The 21211-nt window shown below is 38.6% G+C and overlaps 2 protein-coding genes across 31 annotated transcripts; one reads left to right on the top strand and one right to left on the bottom strand.

Annotated features, from left to right (window-relative positions):
* Positions 1–1172: 1172 nt before the first annotated feature.
* Positions 1173–19328, top strand: LOC135631737 (lysine-specific histone demethylase 1 homolog 3-like). 30 transcript variants are annotated; one of them, XR_010494468.1, is made up of 16 exons: positions 1173–4222; positions 4516–4657; positions 5077–7338; positions 7465–7558; positions 9374–9852; positions 9973–10677; positions 11017–11091; positions 11370–11462; positions 12871–12928; positions 13427–13504; positions 13672–13749; positions 16250–16304; positions 18375–18440; positions 18539–18596; positions 18666–18808; positions 18919–19328. XR_010494468.1 is itself a non-coding variant. In XM_065139562.1 (8 exons), exons 1-8 carry the CDS (start codon positions 1596–1598, stop codon positions 11433–11435), a joined length of 6450 nt encoding a protein of 2149 aa, XP_064995634.1. In that variant the 5' UTR covers positions 1173–1595; the 3' UTR covers positions 11436–11711. The 30 variants fall into 30 exon arrangements, 1 of the variants encoding a protein (XP_064995634.1); XR_010494472.1 differs by lacking the exon at positions 18375–18440 and having other exon boundaries at positions 18581–18596; XR_010494465.1 differs by having other exon boundaries at positions 18381–18440; positions 18539–18808.
* On the bottom strand, positions 18938–20625 carry LOC135631740 (uncharacterized). Its single transcript, XM_065139569.1, has 2 exons — positions 19884–20625; positions 18938–19197 (listed from the first exon to the last, which is right to left on the bottom strand). Exons 1-2 carry the CDS (start codon positions 20346–20348, stop codon positions 19135–19137), a joined length of 528 nt encoding a protein of 175 aa, XP_064995641.1. The 5' UTR covers positions 20349–20625; the 3' UTR covers positions 18938–19134.
* Between the last annotated feature and the right edge of the window lie 586 nt (positions 20626–21211).

Here is a 21211-nt window from a genome sequence, read left to right as displayed (position 1 = left end):
TTCGGATTCGGATTTCAATTGCAGCTCCAGTAAGGAACCAGCCGCCCGCTAAGTCTCATCACGCGGATCCGGTAAGAGAAGAGAAATAGTTGAGCTTGGGCTTGGCTCCCGATTCGATCTTATTGCAAGGACGGGCCCCAGCTAAAATGCTTGATCATAGAACTTGGAAGGTGAACTGTTTAATTCTATATTCCATAATCTTTAACTGAGCAATTTGTGATGAATTGTTCTAATAAAAAATAAAAGTTAAAACCTTTACGCTTTGAGACTCACCCAGTTTTTATAAATCTATAAATTTAAGTCATGTGATATCTATAAAAAAAATTAATTTATAGGGTAATTTAAAAAAAAACTTTTTTTATTTTTATTTTTTCCTTATTAACATCATTTTTCATTTATTTCTATAGTGTCTTCTGATTCCTAAAAGATGATATTACCCATGACCATCTTCGTTTTATCGTAAGGTCTTATCGTGTTCGTCTTCCCTCCCATCTTTTTCAATCTTTGCTTTACATCCCCTCTTTTTGCACCATATTTATCAATTATCTCTTTCATCTTTTCAGGAGGTATCATTGCCCTCGTCTTCCATATTCTCTTTCTTTGTATTTACATCTTCTCTCCTCTTCATACGTCTCTCTAGTTGATTATTTTCTATGCCTTACCTTGCTAACGTACCTTTGCTAGTAAAACATTATCATCATCCCCGCTAATGCAACCTCGCTCTCATCGCTCAGACATCCAAGATGAGAGATGATGATAGATTTTTGGCTTCCAATAAAAGTGTTGAGCAGAAAGCGAGATGCCTCGATGGCAGCTCTTATGAGGAGGTTAAAGTCTGATAAATGTAAAACAAAGCGAGAGGTGATCGAAACATTAAGGAGTGGATAATGAAGGTAGAAACGTAAACTATATAAGCCAAGTGAAAATAACCACAATGGTGAGGGGCACAAAAGCCACAATCGATGAATAACAAGATCGAGAGGTGACGATGGACGAGACACGAGTAGGGAATAATTTCGTCGTATAGGAAATAAGAGACGTTCGGTAAGAATAAATAAAAAAACTATTAATTAAAAAATAATTTTAAAGTTTACCAAAAATTTATTATGAAATAAAGAAATTAAATAAAAGGGGCATGAAAGAAGGCTCCCATGACACAAGTCAGAGGGGGAGAGAGCGAGAGACAGGTCCTCCACAGAAAGGGAATCATTGCCTTGCAAGAGGTTAACTCAACCCCGCCCACATTACTCCTCTTCTCTCCGTTCCCCAACAAAATACCCGTTAGCCCTCGCTCTCTCCCGCACTCTCCTCTCACCAGCCACCGCCGGCCCCGCCCTCCTCCCGCTGGCGATACCCGTCGCCGCCGACGCAGCAGCAACGTCAGCAAAGCTCCTCAGGTGAGGCGCTTTCCTCCCCTCCTCTCCTCCCGCGCCTGCCCTTCCTCGAAACGGTACGATCTTTTCTCTTTCGTCCTCCAAGAAACGGACATTGGTGCGCTCTTCTCGATCACGGACCTCCCTTCCCTTCCTCCCCCGATGATCCCTCCCCTGCTGAAGGGCGCGTGAGCCCTCGACGGTTTCGGATTATCGATACCGATGAAACAGCGGAAAAAGAGCGGTCTTGATGATGCACGGGCTGGCCCTGGGCGGGCGCTGAGGGAACGGGAGAAGGGGTCTAATGTTTCCGTCGCTGGTAGTGGTCCTGTAGAATCCGGATCCCCGCAACCTACGTCGGTGATTTCGAAGATGGAGAAGAAGGAGCGCAAGAGGAAATCATTACCCTCGGCTGAGGCAGGTGTCGGAGTATTGGATGAGGACGAGCAGCCGATTGGTTGTCTTTTCAAGGTCAAGAAGGCAAGGGTTGCGAACAAGGGTAAGCCCGCTTCCCCTGGTGCCAGGGCTGAAAACCCTAGGCATGACGAGAAGGCGGAGTACGGCGAGATGGACGATACATTAGCCAGTTTCAAGAAGAAGCTGAAGGGTCCAAAGAGGGGTAAAGCTGTTGGTGACGCCGCATCCATAGGTGAAAAGAAATCCCTCCCGTTGGATGGTTTAGGCTTGTTGGAGAAGGTGGACAACATGGGAGGTGACAATGTGCAGTTAGGGCATCTAGGGAATCCTGGAAGCAGAAGATCCAGGCATGATTTAACCATGAAAGATGGGGCTAAAGGTGTTTCAGGTCTTCGCAGCAGCTCAGACGATTCTTCAGACGTGAGTTTGGGAGATTCACTATCAACTTTTGTCAAAAGGGTTCATCCGACTAAAAAAACAAAGGCAAAAGATAGAACTCCGAGTACTGACGATGAATTGATGTGCGGAACTGGCATGGTTTCCAAAGATTTGGTTCCAAACCTTGAGAGATCTCCTCTGTTAAACAGTGGTCTGCCTTCAATTCCTGATGGAGCACAATTGGAACTTGTCACCAAAAGTAGGGGTCCAAAGCCTCATGGTATAGTTACAGAGATGAAGATCAATAGTACACCAGATGGACATTTGGGTGGGAAATCTGATGATGAAATGTTGGTGAAAAAACAGACTTCTGCCTCCGGAAAAACTCTCTCTCGCTCATCTATGCCTCAAGAAGGTAGGGTACCTACTTCAAAATCTTCCAAGTTGTCAAGTCATAGTTCAGGTGGAACTTCCAAACAATTACCTCGAAATTCAACTCATGAGGCTTCTTCTATTTCTGGCCTTGAAGTTATGGAAAGTGCAAAATTTGATGCTTGTGGTGGTTCTGTTCTGCATCATGAGGGAAATTTTGGTAGTTCTGCACCATCTTCATTTCACGCCTTGAGTTCTGATTCTGTTGAAGCAACGAACGAGATAACTGTTTTACCAAAACAACAGTCAGAAAAATGTGTGGGAAATGACCATAAGATGAATCAAAGTCCTTATGAAACGTCTGACGAGAAGCTACCTCACCAGTTTACTGATAAGATAGCAAGGCAGGGGAATAGTCTCAAACATTTCACCAATGGGAGCGTGACTGTGGGTCTATCAACTTCTGACCATCTTTTTTCAATGATATGTAATGGGACTAGGATTAGACAGTGTTCTCATAGATCAAATGAATCAGCAGCTAAGGATGGAAATAAACTTTCTGATGGTACTCATGGGTTATCAGTTCAAGGTTCATGTTCTGAACATGTGCTTAGGATGTCAGAAAAATGCAAGGAACATTGTAATGCTTTAAACGAAGTTATCACTGGGGTTTCTGAAGAAATTTATTCTCTCAAAAGGCAGAGGAAGGAAGTTGTAGGGGCTTTACATAATGATGTGTCCATTGATTCATGCGATAAAAATTTAAATGAGGATAAAATACTCAACTTAACTTCTGAGGAAGCTTTTGAAAGACCTTATTATAATTGTGAGAAGATATCATCTGCGAAAGAAAGACTGCATGCAATAGAACCTGAAGGTCATGATGAATTATCAAGGCCTTCCTCTGAGATTTTACCAAACATCAATTGCCAAAAGTGTCAGCTACATAATGACTGTAGGTTCCATCACGGAGTCAGTGGCAGCGGAGAATATGGTGGAACTTTGCCTTGTTTATGTTTCTCAAATTTTGGTGAGAAGGTAGAAAAAATTGACGCTGTTGTTGTCCATCCAGATCAATCGACAGATATTATGAGATCTTGTAATTCACAACTCTTACCTGCCAACATCTCATCTGATGAGAATCCTCAACCTGATGATGTCATACACCAATCGTTGAGTGCAAACATTCAGGGAGTTTCACTGGTAAATCACATACTATATGATGCCTCCAAAGAGCCATCTTCCACCAAGAGTCGAGTTCCTTTTACCATTGAGGATCCTGATGTGGTGAATTCTGAGACTAGATTCAATCAGACAGAAACTCATCAAACTGAACCATCTTCAGTATCCGAGTGTGATGTATATAACCAATCAACAATTTCCCGTGTGGTCCGTAATACAAAAATACATAGGCATGGTGACATGGCATACGAGGGAGATGCTGACTGGGAAGTTCTAATGCATGAGCAAGGACCTTTTGCAAACTTGTCTGCCACTAATGAAGACCAGTCTCTTAGACAAAGAGATAAGTCATGTGCACATTCCTTAGATGAGGTTTCTTATGATGGTTCAGTAGCAGTAGCAACTGGGCTAAAAGCTCATGCTGTTAGTCCAATTGAGAAGATCAAATTTAGGGACATCTTAAAGCGTAGAGGTGGTCTTCAAGAATATTTGGATTGCAGGTAAATTACATTTTCGTGAAAATGTGCAGTTAATTTTCGTGATTTTTTAAATAGGTAATTTTTAACTCAAAAGTTGATACTAAAGACATGATCAAAAACCTTTTTTGCTTTTAGCTTATGTGTTTTCTTATTTGTGCACTTTGAAACTTGTTACATGTTTTAGTTTTATCTTTTTCTAAATCATGGTTATTTTTAATGGTGGTTGAAACTTTTCATTCAACTTACGGAATTTCTGGTTTTTGATTGCTATTTTTTAAGCTTAAATTAGACATCCTTGTTGCTTTGCATGTCAGGAACTTTATTCTAGGTTGTTGGAGTAAAGATGTGAAGCACATACTTCCTCTTATGAACTGTGGTGCAACTGATGCTTCTTCGAAAGATGAATCAGCACGTCAATCCCTCATTCGTGAGATCTATATGTTTCTTGACCAAAATGTAAGTTTCCTTATAGGAAAGGATATATATATTTCTTCATTTCCAAGTTAATATCATATTATCTATTAATGTTGATTGTTATCCTTCTTCAAGTATCGCTGAAGTTGAATACCTGCAATTAAGTCTTAGTTATTTGGTTCCATGTAACAAACGAGAGTTTTTGATACTGATTTTGTAGGATATGTGTGGTCGGACTTCCTTTTTTATTTTGTAGGATATGTGTGGTCGGACTTCCTTTTTTTTCCTGAAGGGATTTTGTTTTTCAATAACTAAGGTTTCTTATAAATGATCTTGTATTTTGGGCCAAGCACTTCTGTGCTCAGGATACTCTGAAGTTTAAATTTTAAAGATTTGGTATGCTGCTCTTTTTTTTCATGACGTTAAGAATAGACATCCAGATTCTAACTAGTTTTCTGCAGGGTTACATTAATGCTGGAATTGCTTCAGAGCAATGTGTGCCAAAGCCTTCTGTAAATGTGCAAGTTAAGGAAAATGCTAATACAGAACTAGATTTGTCGCCAGTGGTTCTAATATGTGAAAGAGAACCACCCAAAACTTTCATAGCTGGGGATCCTGTGTGCTCAGATTTGGTCTGTAACTTAAGGAGTGGGTATGACAAATTTTCTCCATATGATGAAGGGGTGAGGTGCAATGATGCTCAGAAAGAAGACATTGCGGAAACATTTATTCCTTCAATGATTGATCCACCATTTGATTGTGGATCAAAGACTGATGGTTCCTCACAGCACATAGAGGCTTTTTCTGATATGCACAATGTGACAAACATGGTGAAAGAAAATGCTAAGATTCATTCCTCTTTTGCACAATCTTTAGAGGTGAATAAGAGTACTGAATCTGGTCTAAACATTCACAAGAGGATAATCATTGTTGGAGCTGGTCCTGCTGGCTTAACTGCAGCACGTCATTTGCATCGCCAAGGCTTTTCCGTAACTGTTCTCGAGGCTCGAGATAGAGTTGGTGGTCGTGTATACACAGACCGCTCATCACTTTCAGTTCCTGTTGATCTTGGTGCCAGCATTATCACTGGTGTAGAGGCTGATGTTGCAACTGAAAGAAGACCAGATCCATCATCCTTAATCTGTAACCAGTTGGGTCTTGAGTTAACTGTTTTGAACAGTGATTGTCCTCTTTATGATATAGTCACAGGTCTTAAAGTTCCAGCTGACTTAGATGAAGCTCTGGAAGCTGAATATAATAGTCTTCTTGATGACATGGTACTTCTTGTTGCACAAAATGGTGAGGGTGCAATGGAAATGTGTCTCGAGGATGGATTGGAATATGCCATTAGGAAGCGGCGGATGTCTAAGGCAACATCAGATTCTGTAGAATTCAATAAACTAAGTGTGGTTTATGATTCAGCAACAGTGGATGCTTCTGTAAATTCCTCAGCTTCTAGATTGACAGATGGTGCTGACCATGATATTGAAACTAATATTTTGAGCCCCCTTGAGCGAAGAGTGATGGATTGGCACTTTGCGCATTTGGAGTATGGTTGTGCTGCATCACTTAAGGAAGTATCACTTCCTCACTGGAATCAAGATGATGTTTATGGAGGATTTGGTGGGCCCCACTGTATGATTAAAGGGGGTTACAGCACAGTTATAGAAAGTTTAGGCCTGGGACTTGATATTCAATTAAACAAAAATGTTACTGAGATCATCTATAACACCAATGAAATAAGTGGTGCCGGCCAAGATGAAAACAAAGTCAAAGTTATTACATCGAGTGGTATGGAATATGTAGGGGATGCAGCCTTGATCACTGTTCCACTTGGTTGTCTGAAGGCAGAGACAATTAAGTTTTCTCCTGCCTTACCTGATTGGAAGCAGACTTCTATCAAGAGGCTTGGCTTTGGTGTGCTAAATAAAGTTGTATTGGAGTTCTCTAAAGCTTTTTGGGATGAAAACGTAGACTACTTTGGGGCTACTGCAGAAGAAACAGATAAAAGGGGCCAATGTTTTATGTTTTGGAATGTGAAGAAGACAGTTGGGACACCTGTTCTTATAGCACTTGTAGTTGGAAAGGCAGCTAGACAAACCTTCAGCAAATCTGATCATGTGAACCATGCTTTGATGGTTCTTCGCAAACTTTTTGGTGAAGCTTCTGTACCAGATCCTATTGCATCTGTTGTGACAAATTGGGGTATGGACCCATTCAGTAGGGGTGCTTACTCTTATGTTGCTGTTGGAGCATCTGGTGAAGACTATGATATTTTGGGAAGAACAGTTGCAAATTGTTTATTTTTTGCTGGTGAAGCAACCTGCAAGGAGCACCCTGATACTGTTGGTGGTGCCATGATGAGTGGTCTTCGAGAAGCAGTACGCATTATAGACATCTTAACTACTGGTAAGGATTACCTAGCAGAAGTAGAGGCAATGGAATCTACACTGAGACAGTCAGATAGTGAACGAAATGAAGTAAGAGACATGTCAAAGCGACTTGATGCATGCAAGCTTTCTAGTGGTCTTTGCAAAAGCTCTTCAGATGGCAAACATATATTGTCCACCAAGGAATCTTTATTGCAAGACTTGTTCTTTAGTGCAAAAACTACATCTGGACGACTACATCTTGCTAAAGAATTATTGCGCCTTCCTGTTGAATCTCTAAAATCTTTCACTGGGACCAAAGAAGGACTCAGCACACTCAACACTTGGATCCTTGTAAGATAATTCTGAGGTTATTTTTTAATGTAATTTTACCTGTTTTAGAAGGTTATTTTTTTAATGATATGCTATGAGATGCTATCATTTCTGAAAAATAGTTTTCACCTCTCCTTTTCAATACAGGATTCGTTGGGAAAAAATTCTACTCAGCTCTTGCGACATTGTGTTCGCCTGCTTGTTCTTGTATCAACTGATTTAGTTGCTGTTCGTTTATCTGGTATTCAATTTTCTAGTTCATGCTTTATTCGTTTTAAACCTCTTCACATTATTAATTTTTTTCTCATTATTTTAACATCAAAGTACCGCTGCCTATATTCTGCCTGTCAGCTTTTGAAGTTTGTTAGTTTGCTGTACCTATGCATCTTAGCTGATCATTTTTCCTTTGCTGATTGCAAATTTTATATGTGGCACGATTTCTTGTATGCCTAATCTCTTGTCAAGTTGGATGTATGATAAATAGTAAATGGTCTTTAGTTTTGTTTCTCTTTCTACTGAGCTGTAATTTGCATTCTTGAAACAGATTCAAATGGTCTAGCTCCTTTGCCATGGTGAATATTTTCTTTTCAAGAGGTTTGACTGGTTATGACACATTGGAGTTTGCATAAAGTTGATATGTTGTGTAGTACCATGTTCTGTGTTGCAGTTTGGAATTTAGCATTTGTAGTCAGGGTGTTCTTTCTATTTAGTGGTGCATGATCTTGATATTGCATTGTCTGGAGTAGCCACCAGCTTGATCAAGTCCTTAATTATTTAAAATTTTATTTCATAGCTTAGGATCTCAGCCAACTAGGATACTTTGAAGAACTAATATATTATTAAGTGCAATGTTTCACTAATTATGTAGGAAGTGATTTTCTAGGTATATGCAAGAAATAATGACAAGATCTTCATGCATAGACATTAGGTTTCATGCTGGATACAAGAATACTCTTCTCAACATATTCAAGTATGAACCTCACCTGGATTTGAGTCCAGCTCTAATCTCCTAGATAGATGCACCAGTACCTATGAGACACATGGAGTATGCACTGAATGTGGGAGGAGTTACTTTGTATGCAGCAGAGGAAAGTGGGATTTGCCAGACAGTTTTGAAGTAGAGGCTGACTTTAATAGCAAGCAACATAGTGGTTGCAAGGAAGAAAAAAAAGGAGACAATCTGAGAATGGGATTAAAAATGAGTGCAGTTCAGCAAGGACTGGAATTTGTTTGGCATCAATACCGACCCTTGCATGGACTGGTATGGTATTGGCAGTTTCCTGTACTGTATTTTTTTTCAAAATATATAACAAAAATGTTTCCAAAGTATCCTAGTAGCAAAGTTTCAAACACTAACTAGACAGGTATGTATCAATCAATAATTATTGGTCCAACCAAGGACCTGTCCTGGGCCATATAGGTTGGTATTAAATTTCTTTTCTTTTCAGTTATACCTGCTTGTTCTAGACTTGTGTACCACCCTATATACCAACACCATAATGATTTGATTGGTTGCTGAAACTGGTACCATCGAAATTTAAATTCTTGCCCAGAAGAATTCATTCTTTAGATCATTTTTAAAGAGAATTAATTTGTGGAAGTATTCACAAATTATGAAGTATCACATCAAACATGTGTCCAGTATGAATAAAACCAGAAATATGAAGTATTTGTGCTTTATAATGAAATTCAAAGTATTTGTGATTTGCAATCTATAACCCACGGAAAATCTTCTGATCTGGTCAACCATTGTTTGACTCTTTTTTTTTTTGTCGTTTTCATTCTATAATACTTTAGAAGTCCTAAGAGTAGTGTTGATTCTGAGATTGGAAGTTCTGTTTGTTGGTTTAGCAAGTCTAATGCATGCATTTAGTTCACAAGCATCACATTCTCTTGCCTTTTATATTTTTGTGAATCTGTTTAGTAACTTGTGCTACTATAGTGTGAGATATTTTACTATTATTTTTACGTGAATTGCATTGAGTCATTTTGGACTATATGTGATGCTCAGTCAGCAATATTGATCTTAAATACCAGGCATTTCCTCCTGTTGCAGGAATCGGAAGAACCATTAAAGATAAGGTATGTGTGCATACTAGTCGAGATATCCGTTCTGTTGCAAGTCAGCTGGTTGGCATGTGGATAGAAGTTTTCCGCAAGGAAAAGGCTGTAAATGGATTGAAGCTGCTGAGGCAAGCAACATGCTCAGAATCATCAAAAGTCAGATCTAAGGAACTCATATTAGGAAAGCCACATCTACGGATGACTACTGAAACATCGGAAAATAAATGTACTATTCAAGTTCCTTCATCTTCTGGAAGCCATTCACCATCTAAAGTAAACATTAAGAAACCTGAGATCCTGCCCACCAAGTTAGAATCCTCAGTATGCATAAAATCTGATGTCAGATCATTGCGTTCACAGAGTATTGTACACACAAAGTCAAAGACAAAGGATAATTTAGTTGTATCTGAAGAAGCTGCAACCTTTGCTGCCGTAGAATCTGCACGTGCCGCTGCTCTTAAAGCTGTAGAGGTTTCTAACGGAACCTTATTTAAGTTAACCTTTTTTCCTTTTGTTATTTCTCTGAGTGTTAATACTCCTATTTGATGATCAGTTGCACTTGAATATAATTTCTGGTGGTTTGCTGTGCAGGCATATGCAACTTCAGAAGCAGAGGTGCCATTGCGTGAGCTTCCCAAGATACCATCTTTTCATAAATTTGCGAGACGTGAACACTGTGTGCAGTTGGATGAATTTGATGTAAGAAGGAAGTGGTCTGATGGCAATTTTGGACGGCAAGATTGTGTATCAGAAATAGATTCAAGAAACTGCAGGGTTAGAAATTGGTCTATTGATGTCAGTGCTGCTTGTCTTGACAATTCAAAAATGTCCGGTGATAACTATACTCAGTGCAGCTATTCAAATGAAGTACCATATACTTCAAGTCTAAGGGAACATTCTGGAGAAAGTGGAGCAGTGGATAGTAGATTGACCAAAGCTTGGATTGATACAGATGCTGTTGGTAGTGGAGGTGTTAAGGATTCTCTTGCCATTGAGAGGTGGCAGTTACAAGCAATGGATGCAGATGCTGATTTTTATAGCAGCATTCATATAAGAGATGAAGAAGACTCCAATAACTTAGTCTTACCAGCTTTAAGGAACCAATGTCAGACTGGGGCAGATGCTGCCTTACAAGTAGCAGAAAACAAATCATCTCTAGAGCATCAGCAAAGAGGAGTGAACTATATTAAACAAGGTGTTGTGGATTATGTAGCTTCCCTACTGATGCCTCTGTACAGAACTAGGAAGATTGACAGAGAAGGTTATAAATCAATAATGAAGAGAACTGCAACCAAGGTGAACCCTTATTCTTTTAGCCCATGAGCACTTGGGTCAGTACCTCATTTTTCTTAGCATTTTGCTTATATTAGATGGGCATATATTGAAATTTTTATATCGTCTATTGTTAATGCAACATCGCAAGGAGAAGAGCTCTATCATGCCATTTTCTGGTGTCATGATTTTTGTATCATGATAACCATATCTTGATTTCTCTTTTGTTTGACATACAACAGAAGAAGTTATTTCTGTTTAGCCTCGTGTTTATATTTGCAACCAAGGGACCTGAATGTTTCAGTTATGAAATTCAATATTCAGAAATGTATTCTTATGTTTTTTGTATTTTGATATTGTCAGGTTGTGGAACAATGTACAGAAGAAGAAAAAAGATTGGCTATTTATGACTTTCTTGATTTTAGACGGAAGAACAAGGTTTGCTCAACTTCTCATATAGTGACTATCTCAATTGATTCTTGCAATCAGGCAAAAAGTTTTGACCTCTATCTAGCAACAATTTGTTTTTGGTTTTTTGACCAATGTAGCTACCCTTATTTTTATGCTGTTCTTCTATAATTCCATGTATACATTTGGGTTTCACATATTGAATTTTCTTCCTGACTTGTTATAGATTTTCCTCTCTGGAGGAAGTTTATTAATCCTATTTAACCACATTGCACTTCTTGACTATTTAGTGGTTTGTGTTGTTGCAGATTAGATCTTTTGTGGACAAGTTGATTGAGAGGCACATGGCTATGAATCAAAGTGTGAAGTCGTGATGTTTCCAAGTGATGTAACAAAAGCTGGTCATATTCAAGAGAAAATCAATACTATAATTTGTTGACAGTAGTTCTTGACATTTGATAGTCTTTGACTAAAATTACATGTTTACTTGTTAAGAAAGCTCATGTCCTGTTTCTTATGGGTGTTGCATTAAATGCTTTTTGGTTACATGTGACAAGTCAATATCTTATGTTTCTTTTGTGCTGTCAAATTGAAGCAGATAATGATAGATCTCTGTAAATTTGGAACTGAATGGAATGTCTCGTTATTCATTTGCCTTAGCTATTAATGCTGAACATGGCACAGACTTCGTTATTAATTTGCCTTAGCTATTAATGATGAACACGGAACAGACTTGCTGTCATCCTTTGTAATTTGTGTGGCATCTGGTTCATTGTGATCAAAGGTAGAAGGTTACATTCTGGCTGATTGTGGTTAGAAACTGGTCCTTTTTTGTCAGGTTTGACATGACTTCTAATTGAGTTTCTATGTCTGCAATTGAATATTTGATGGGGGAGTTTGGATAAAATTTCTATTTAACCAGTATATTTTTAACGACAAATTAAAGTTTGCACAGCTGTGGTTTGTGGCCCGATTTCAATTTGCCCACCTGTGGTAAAGTGTATGGCTTTGACCCACCTGTGCCATACTCTGTAAAACACTTAAACACTTCCAACTATTGGGCTTGTATCTGGTGCTGATGTGGGTTTGTTGTAATGCATATATGTGCATGACATCCATGTGGGGACCATTAAAACCTTAATATGATTATATTTACATGGTGCTGATGTAGCACTAACGTGACTCCTATATAGTGTTGACATGGCACACCTATAGCTCATGTGAATCCCAAATTTATGTCGTGCAGACATGATACATATATGGTGCCTAGTTGGACAATATGGTAGTTATATGTCTTATATCAACCATTCTATATCCATGTCAGCACCACAACATTTTGGGGTACTATGAAGGTGTCAACATTTTAGTGAATTTAATTCAATTATTCATATGTCAAAATTTTTAAAAGAAGGAATCTATATCATATTCTTATTTTTTGGGTAATCATTTTTAAATTTATTTTTAGCTATGGATTTGGCCTCATTAAATTTTGGTTTTGGAAATAATGCCAGTTCTTAAATTTATCTTGTTATGGTTATAAAGCTTGTCTTCTTTTAAAGAAGCTTGCTGAGAGTAAAGCATTTTCTTTAGGATCATAGTGGTTTTGGAACAACTTATGCAGTTTGTAAAGTTTTTCATGTTCATTTTTTGAATGTCCTGAATTTTAATCACGTTGTGTTGACATGATTTATTATAATTCTGTTTGTTAACATGAGTTGCTGTGCTGTTTGGTTATCATGATATTGCCCTTGGTTTTCACTTATTTTTTCTTTCCTTGCTTAATTCAAATACTCTCTGTTGCTTGACTAGGCATTTTCTTCTCCTATGGAAGATGGACATCCTTCAAGACCTTATAACCTATCACCAGGTCTGTTGCTTCAAAACTGTTGTGTAAGTGCATGATATAGCAGTTGCTACTGTTTTTTACTTCAGCTGCTGGGGGTGAAACTGTTTGAACCTCTTTTAGTTTCGAAGTAAAAGTTATTATTTCAGTTGGCTAAATTTCAGTGCATTGTGGTTTCTTTTATGCTTGACTTTGGTTTTTATTTTATATCATAAATTTTAGTATCTTACCAAGACATCTGTATGGCTGGAACAGTGATTCTGCATTAAACATTTAAACTAACTTCCAGTATTTGGCACTGGAAGTTCAGTTTCTGCTCTAACATGTCTTTTTTATAGGCAAGGTATTTCTAACTTGCATTGCACAATTTAACCAGGACTTTTGCTAGCATTTATAGTTCTTTGTCAGTTTATCATTGTATACTGGTGTGGAAAGGTAGATGAAAGTAGAATCATGGCACTGTCAATGGCTAACATGAAGTTTAGACATTGTTAACATCTATGATTGATTTTGTTGTTGCAGGAAGCTGGGTAAATGATGAGTTGATGGGCTGGTGAATTTGGATCACACTCTCGGGTGAGGCGCAACAACAAGTTCCAGGTTATTTTACTCTTATTTTCATTTGCATTGCATGGTGACATGATTGCTCATTTATCATTGCATACTATTGTGAAAGGGAGGATGAAAGAAGAAAAAATGGGGCAGTGGCCATGGCTAACATGAAGTTTAGACATTGTTAACATTTACAATGGGTTTTGTTGTTGCAGAAATCCAGGTAAATTATGAGTTAATGAGCTGGTTTAATCGGACCACACTCTCTCGTGAGACGCTACAATGAGTTCCAGGTTAGTCAACTCTAATTTTCATTTACACGTTGCACGGTGACATGATATTACTTCTTCGTAGTTGTTTGATGTGTAATTGTGAGGTGTATCCATAGACAAATAATTCCAAGATCCGCCTCTTTATGGCATGCTTTGTGTTAGAAGGATTCATGTTTCAAACATTCCTCCTGGCACCTCACCATGCACATTAAATGCTTATTCTTATGGCTGTTACTGTCCTTTGGTGAGTGGTACTGATGATTGTTCCTTGTGGCTTGCATCTCAGCCAATGATAGTGATAGTGAATGGTGTGAATAAGGTTTGAAATTTCGTACCATACTGATGTACCGAGTTTTGTTCGGAATGGTATGGTACGGCGTACCAAGCGATATGAATAAATATATATATATAATTAATATATAAAAATATAAATATATATATTTTACATAAAAATATAAAAATCAATATATAAAAATAAAAAATATTAAGAAAAAGGCATACGCAGCCTCGGCGACGTCGCTTCCTCCACTTCTCCTTGTCACCTCGTCTGCAGTATTCGGTGAAGAAGGCGGCGAAGACGTCAAAGGCTGCAGATGTCTTCGGCCTTCGACCATAAATACTTTAATGGAGAAGAGGTAGATGGAGACTTAGGAATACTTTAATGGAAACTATAAAGAAAATTTTAGATGTTATTAATTTGATAAAAAGATATTTTTTTGTATAGAGCTCAATGACAATAGAAGTTCTGCAACTGTCCCCAAATAGTTGGAACATTATAGAATACTCTTATCGTTGTTGTTATTGATTAATACCAGTTTTAAGAACCCATTGGACCAGTAAGGTACTGAGGAACTGATTGGTAAATCAAGCTGTGTACCTTTCGCTGTCATCGAGTATAACAATAAAAAATTGTAAAAAGGAACATATGCATAGTGGTATCATATGTTCGAGCATCAATGCTTGGTCAGACCAGCAAATACCGGTGGATATTTTTCCAGTCTAACCTGTACTTTAAATCATGATTGCGTGATTATTGCAGTTCTCCAGTGGTGACATTGTTAGGATAATTATTAGACCAGTGGATATTTTTCCAGTCTAATCTGTACTTTAAATCATGATTGCATGATTATTGCAGTTCTCCAGTGGTGACATTGTTAGGATTAATGTATGCAATACCGTACCGTACCGGTGTTTCGAAGTTGGTTCGGTATTGTACGGTACCGTGTATCGAGCGGTACACCTAATTTTAAATATTTCTTTTCTATTGTAGCACTGTAGCACGTTAGCTGTTCACGTACCGGTATACCATCGGACCGGTACGTACCGCTCATACCGGGTGGTACCATTCGAAATTGCATACCATGGTTAGGATAATTATTAGACTAAGCTGGAAAGGAATTAGGTCTCTAAAAGGAATCAAGTGAAAATATATACCAAGAAAAATTGTAATTTTTTTGCTTGGTAATTCGTGCAGGGATTGGTTTGTAATCTTTGAGATCCATGCAAGGATGAGGATGGCGGGGTTTTCTTCTCTCTTTGCTATATGGGATAGAAGCAGATGAATCGTCTCTTAGGCTCTGAGGCAATTTACTTAATAGGTTAAAGCATATATCTTTAGGGTAGATTCCAGGAGAATGTTGGGGTATCTTCTTATTACTGAAGATATAAAAGGGCAACCAATAGGAAATAAAAAGCTTAAAAGTCGATGAAGTGCACTTGTCCCTTTAAGTGCGTAAATTGTATGGAAGACCTTGGTAGGGAAGGAATGGTCTAGGTGATGTGTATTAGATTTAAATGGCCTTGTGCTTATACAGGAAGTTTTGACAATCTCTTTTTTTACTTTTGTCTTTGCATTGCCTCTTCTTCTGCTAGTAGCGAAACTGGCCACATGAAGCATCTTAAATGTCATACAGTGGAAAGATCTGATTTTTTTTAGATCCCTGAATAAATAGAATCACTGAATAAATAGAATCATCTTGTTTTGGTCTTTCAATGACAGTATTTGAAAGCAGAAAATCTACTTGTTGCATCTAACAAATATTTGTGCTTGAATGCAGCATGCTAGTAGAAATAGTAACCAGTTTGGTCCAATCCAATTAAACTTTTGCAGTAAGGTTGTTGCTTTAGGTCTCATCAATATGCAACATGTTGAGTGCTTCGGAAACTTCATCAAATAATTCTCTTGTTTGGCCTTATATCTGTAATTAACCATGTCTCTTATTTTAAGCTCTGCAAAGTTATTTAAATATCCTAACATTGTCACTGTTTTCTGTGTGTTTGTTCACTTCTTGATTACTAATCAATATAATAGATTACTCGTTAGGTATCTTATATCTTTTGAAATGTGAAGATCAATCTGTAGAAACACTACCTCATATACAATTTAGCACCAAATGATCAAAGTTCAAATCATTTAATCTTTTGAGGTATACTAAGATACCGGAAGGCACATAATATCTTTATCTCAGTTTGGTAACAGTTTTTGTTTCAATGCGGTGATTGATTTATTTCAAACTTTTAGGGCATGCCCTCTGAACTGTACAACAAGAAAAACTGTAAAGTCCCACCTATTTGAGGTTAGTACACGAGCTCCGTAAAAAATCATATCCTTGTTTAAGAGTATTTAAATTTTTATCTATAGATTCTAATAAAGTCCATTTAGGTCTCTCTATCTTTTCTCGCAAAATTAATAGTTTCACATCTTATAACTACAATATCTATAGGTCTCCTTAGCACATGCTCATACCATCTTAAATGGTGCTTCCTCATCATAATAAATTGTTCATGAATATTCACGAATAAAAAATAATTCTTTCTCATATTTTATAGTAATTTCGTACAATCACCTCAACATTCTTATATCAACAACACAAACTTCTTAGTATTCCATACATGCACCTCAACATTCTTATCTCAATGACAAACTTTTTATATATGTTGTCTTATAGTTACTCAGCATTTAAATCTATGAAGCATCACATGATTAACAACTGTCCGTTGCTGTTATAAACATAAAATCACATGACTACAGATAGTCTTTTTCTACTCGAGCCTGGTCTGTTAGCATCGTTGAGCCCAAATAATTGACAAAAATACTTAAGCTGAAGATAACAATTGTATCTCCATCAGACTCTTATATGTCATTCTAAATCTTAGCGCCCCCACTTCCAATGTGGAACTAAACCTAGGTGTTACACTAGTATTAATGATTGTAAAACATCTTTATTTATGGTAGACTATTATTAGTAATCAATGGCCAAATTGAGATACAAGTCATTAGTTAGTCCCCGCAAAGAACAAGGTGCAATTCTTTAGTAGCAAGTTGGTAATTAAAATGATGATCTAAGTTTGAGAGCAATAAATTAAACATAATCATAGTAGATCATGACTATTCTTGATTCAAATTCAATTGACATTAAATCTTTTGTAACAATTTGTGCATGAGCAACAGTGCAATCTTCATTAACTAAATTGTCATAATTTCTTATCTAAGTTACGGAGTTCTTTTTGTTCATAGTCTACGTTTGATTGGATTAAATGTATGAGTTTTACCATTATGATGGATAATAACAGAATTCATTTTGCCAGGCCTAATAATATGCCCAGACCTGTGGCCACTCCATTTGATCCCTTTTCACAAAACTGCAGTTTGACTATCATGTTGCATTTTAACAATTTATGTTGTAGTTTTTAACATTTGATGTAATAATGCCAAAAAAGTATCATTTGATCTTGTTATGACAGGTAATTTATACGTATATGGTCATATTTGAACTCTTTTATATCGGTAAAGTTGTACTTGTAAACCCTTACACCATATATAACTGCAACATTTCGGTTGAATATGTGTGGCCTTAAATTGGAAACTAATCTATTTGTATGTCTGTAATTTACTGATAAATTAATCAATTTAGTCATGTTTGGTACATTCAAGTGCGGTTCGTGCATTGACTTACCATGTTATTGCCCACTTCTCAATTTCGATGGGTATAGGAGAATATAGGTAGGAAAATTAGCATAATTATCTTTCTTAATTTGATCATAAGTGCTGTGGAGCCCTACCAATGGGTGAAAACCATGTTTGCATTTTGAGATGGGAGTAATAGAAATATATGAAGAAAGATTCGTGATATGCAATCCCAATGCTGATACACGAATAACAGACAGGATTTCTTGGAATAAAATCAATTGTTGGTGTGTCCAAGGAGTTGTATTGACAATATTAATAGTTTGGGATTTAGAGGGGTGACATGCCACTTCCATCTTCTTTAGATGTTTTATCCTAGGAATCTAGGATGGAAAGCACTAAATTGTATGGTTTCTTTGTAAGTGGAACTCTTTTGATTCTCAAGTTCATTTCGTCATGTTTGGTATTAGATCAAAAGCAAAGACAATCATTTTTGTTGCCTTAGCTTAGTTCTGTTCACGTGATCTACTTTTTTGTGCTTATAATAATGCATCAATTTGTCAGCTTTTTTCTTCTGGCTACAAAGTGTCTTTACCATCTTGGAAATTTTATTCAAGATTGTAGATATCTATACAGATACACATGTCTATCTTCTTAAAAAATCTTGGTGGGCTACCATCGGATTTTTACTGTTGATCTAAATAAAAAATTTGTTTTCTGACGATGGAATACCTCTAAGATTCAGCATTAGTTCATGAAATAACAAAGTGGGAAGAATCAAAAGGATTTGAGAACTAACAGGCAGGTAAAAAGACAGGACTTGCTCCCTGTATCTAAGGACTGAAGTCCTTTTCGTATCTTTCGTTTTGCAAAGATCAGATAGACATAGTGGACTTGTTGCAGGCTGATATATATTCTAATGCAAGTTTTGTATCTTCCCGACAGTGCCTTTGCCCATTGGGTAAGACTCTTTACTTGTTTTATCACATGTAGTCCGTCATGGACATTGAGCACATAGAGATCCTTGCAGCTGTCAATGAAGAAGAAGGCTTAGTCTGGCTCAAATCAAGTTTTCTGGAGGGAAGATGCTTGGAACGAGTTATTGTATTAATCCTATTTGCTTACTCTGTATGCATCAAATTGTGAACGCTGTTGTTCCATTCACTTTGTCAGGTATCAGTTCTGGACTTCTTTTCAGCTTCTATTTTAATGAAGGTGGTGTTGTATTTGTTCCATCTCTTTCCTGTCTAAAGCTGACATTTCTTATTTGTCGTTGATTGCAGTTACAATTAGACTTCGATCTTGAACACCAACCATCCTGAGATTGAGGAATCAAAGGCTATAATGCACCAAAGAGAACATGACAGCGCCGATCCACAAGGGTTAAACATCATTTACAGACAAAACATGACAACTTTGGAAGCCTATCGGTGGATGAAGAAGACGTGGCTTAGCTGCTTCAGAAAAGATGAACGACACAAGATACCCAAGTGTCCCCTTCATTTCCCCCTCCCCCTCTGCCACAGGCCCGACCAGCACCCTAAAGTCTTCATCTCTCTGTCCTGCAAAGCAAAAAAGAAAGGGAGAAACATGAAGAATGTGATCTAGCTTTTCAAAAGAACAATTGCTCAGTGTCATTATCAAGCTGCGTTGGGCATCGAATCTGTGAATTTTAGCTGACTTTTTTCTTCAATGGTTTGTTCTCTCTTGGCTGGATGCCCCCCCTGGAGAACGAGAGATAACGCAACTGGTCGCCCTCCAAATGCTCTTTGGATGATTAGAACTGTATCTTTTCTGAGATTATTTTGGCGACCAATTCTCCATTGCAGTCAAGAAAACAAGGCTTCGTTTCGTTTCATTCTGTGGGCTGACGGATGCTAAATTATAAACCCATCCATCTAGCTATGCTGCTTCTCTCTCTAAACCCTTATGCTTTGTTTATCATTCTTCTTTTATATTGTTTTTACCGTCATCTTCCATCTCTTCATCTTTTGCCATCTTCCCTATTTCTCCACATACATATTACATATACATCTGCTCTGCTCTATTAGATATGAGAATGGAGACCTCTCAATTGTTTTACGTGCTTGGATTTAGCAGTAAGGGTGGGAGATTCTCTAACTCCTTTCCTAGTCGATCGGTGTTTTCCAGAGACCTCACGAAGAAACTGATGAAGAAAGCAGTTCACAAGCAAAGTTCGACGAACCAGCGGGTGCATGGCGAAGGGAAGAACTCATCGCTCGCTCACCTCTTGTCGTCGCCAGTCCGTCGTTGCTGCGGCGGCGGCAGGCCGGCGGCTCGACCTCGGCGTGGTTAGGCTTCGCGACAAGGAGGCCGGCACGTAGAAGTTGAGCAGCACGCCGTCGCTGCTGCTTCCGAAGCTACTCCTGCTGCTGCTTCGCTTCTGTTTCTTCCTCCTCCTCCTCTCTTTACTGACGACATTGGCCCGATTCAGCTGCCCTTCAAGCAAAGACGCGGCCTTGTTCGCCACGGGATCACCGGCAACCCCGGTTCCTTTCTCCACAAGATCGGTGAGGGAGAGCTCGAATTCGGATTCCGGGAGATCGTGCAGGAGGCGCAGAAGCTCTTCTCGACTCTTGGCTATCTCCAGCCCTCGTTCGGACAGAGGAGCTTCCACAAAGCCTTCCATCTTCTTAGCAGGGAACCCGACAGCTGCGGCGCCGATCGGATCGGAGGCCTCGGGCATGGGCATGGTTTTCAACCAAGCGTCGGTCGGTAGTGTGTGTTGCGTTTCTCTTTATGTATAGGTTATGTAGCCGCCGTTGGACGGAGACCAATTGATGGTTCGCGCAATATACGGACACTGGTGGATTTGACTACGAATCCATGGGACCTGATCTAGCAGCTACAATTCCATGTGGGACGGATCAATCGAGAGAGAGGAAAATCTAGTATGTCTGCAGCATGATCAACACAATGATTCATTTGGTGGGAGATGGTACAGTGTTCAGTGCTGCTGTTGTGACGGTCGACCGCTCTTTCTTGTGGTGGAGGGCGGGGGTTTTGTTCACCTGGGAAGACCGGTCCAAGCGTCCGTGCAACCTTAAAGACAAAGCTACTCTGTCATCATCTCATTCTGTGGAAGGGCCCAGAAGACGGGACATAGGAGCCCCTCATCTCTTCGGTCCTGTCTTCCACCAGCACAAAGCTAAGGGACGAGTGCTCCATGTGAGATTCTTTACATGGTTTACTCCAGAAACACAAAGGAAAACCAAATAAAGAAAAAGTGACCTCTGAAGTGAAGACTGAAGCCATTGATTTCCGAGTAAAAGGTTGCAGAATGTCTCGAGTTACTGAACGAAACACCACTCACTCCAAGGCTGTGCCTGCCTTGATGTTCGAGTATACGATGGGATTTTTCTTGCTTATACAAAGCAAAGCTGACAGACACGATCTCGAGGACAACTCACTTGTTTACTTCGAGATAGATAGCCTGCGTGCTTCTACGCCTGGAATAAGAATTTGATGCAGCAGCTAGCGCCTTGGATTCGCAACATATTATTAAACCTCCATAGGGTGCTGCAGCATTTGGATCTTTCCAAGATTAGATCTCTC

Source organism: Musa acuminata, chromosome BXJ3-2, assembly GCF_036884655.1.
Source record: "Musa acuminata AAA Group cultivar baxijiao chromosome BXJ3-2, Cavendish_Baxijiao_AAA, whole genome shotgun sequence".
Taxonomy (NCBI): Eukaryota; Viridiplantae; Streptophyta; class Magnoliopsida; order Zingiberales; family Musaceae; genus Musa; species Musa acuminata.
The sequence above is the reverse complement of the archived record's forward strand: the minus strand, read 5'-3'. Positions and strand labels throughout refer to the sequence as shown.

Excerpts from the sequence above, each read along its gene's own strand:
- LOC135631737 (XM_065139562.1), top strand. The coding sequence starts at position 1,596 with ATGAAACAGCGGAAAAAGAGCGGTCTTGATGATGCACGGGCTGGCCCT. Across the intron at positions 4,223-4,515 it reads CAAGAATATTTGGATTGCAG|GAACTTTATTCTAGGTTGTT; the intron begins GTAAATTACATT and ends TTTGCATGTCAG. Across the intron at positions 7,559-9,373 it reads AGTTGCTGTTCGTTTATCTG|GAATCGGAAGAACCATTAAA; the intron begins GTATTCAATTTT and ends CTCCTGTTGCAG.
- LOC135631740 (XM_065139569.1), bottom strand. The coding sequence starts at position 20,348 with ATGCCCATGCCCGAGGCCTCCGATCCGATCGGCGCCGCAGCTGTCGGG. Across the intron at positions 19,198-19,883 it reads CGGACTGGCGACGACAAGAG|GACAGAGAGATGAAGACTTT; the intron begins GTGAGCGAGCGA and ends TTTGCTTTGCAG.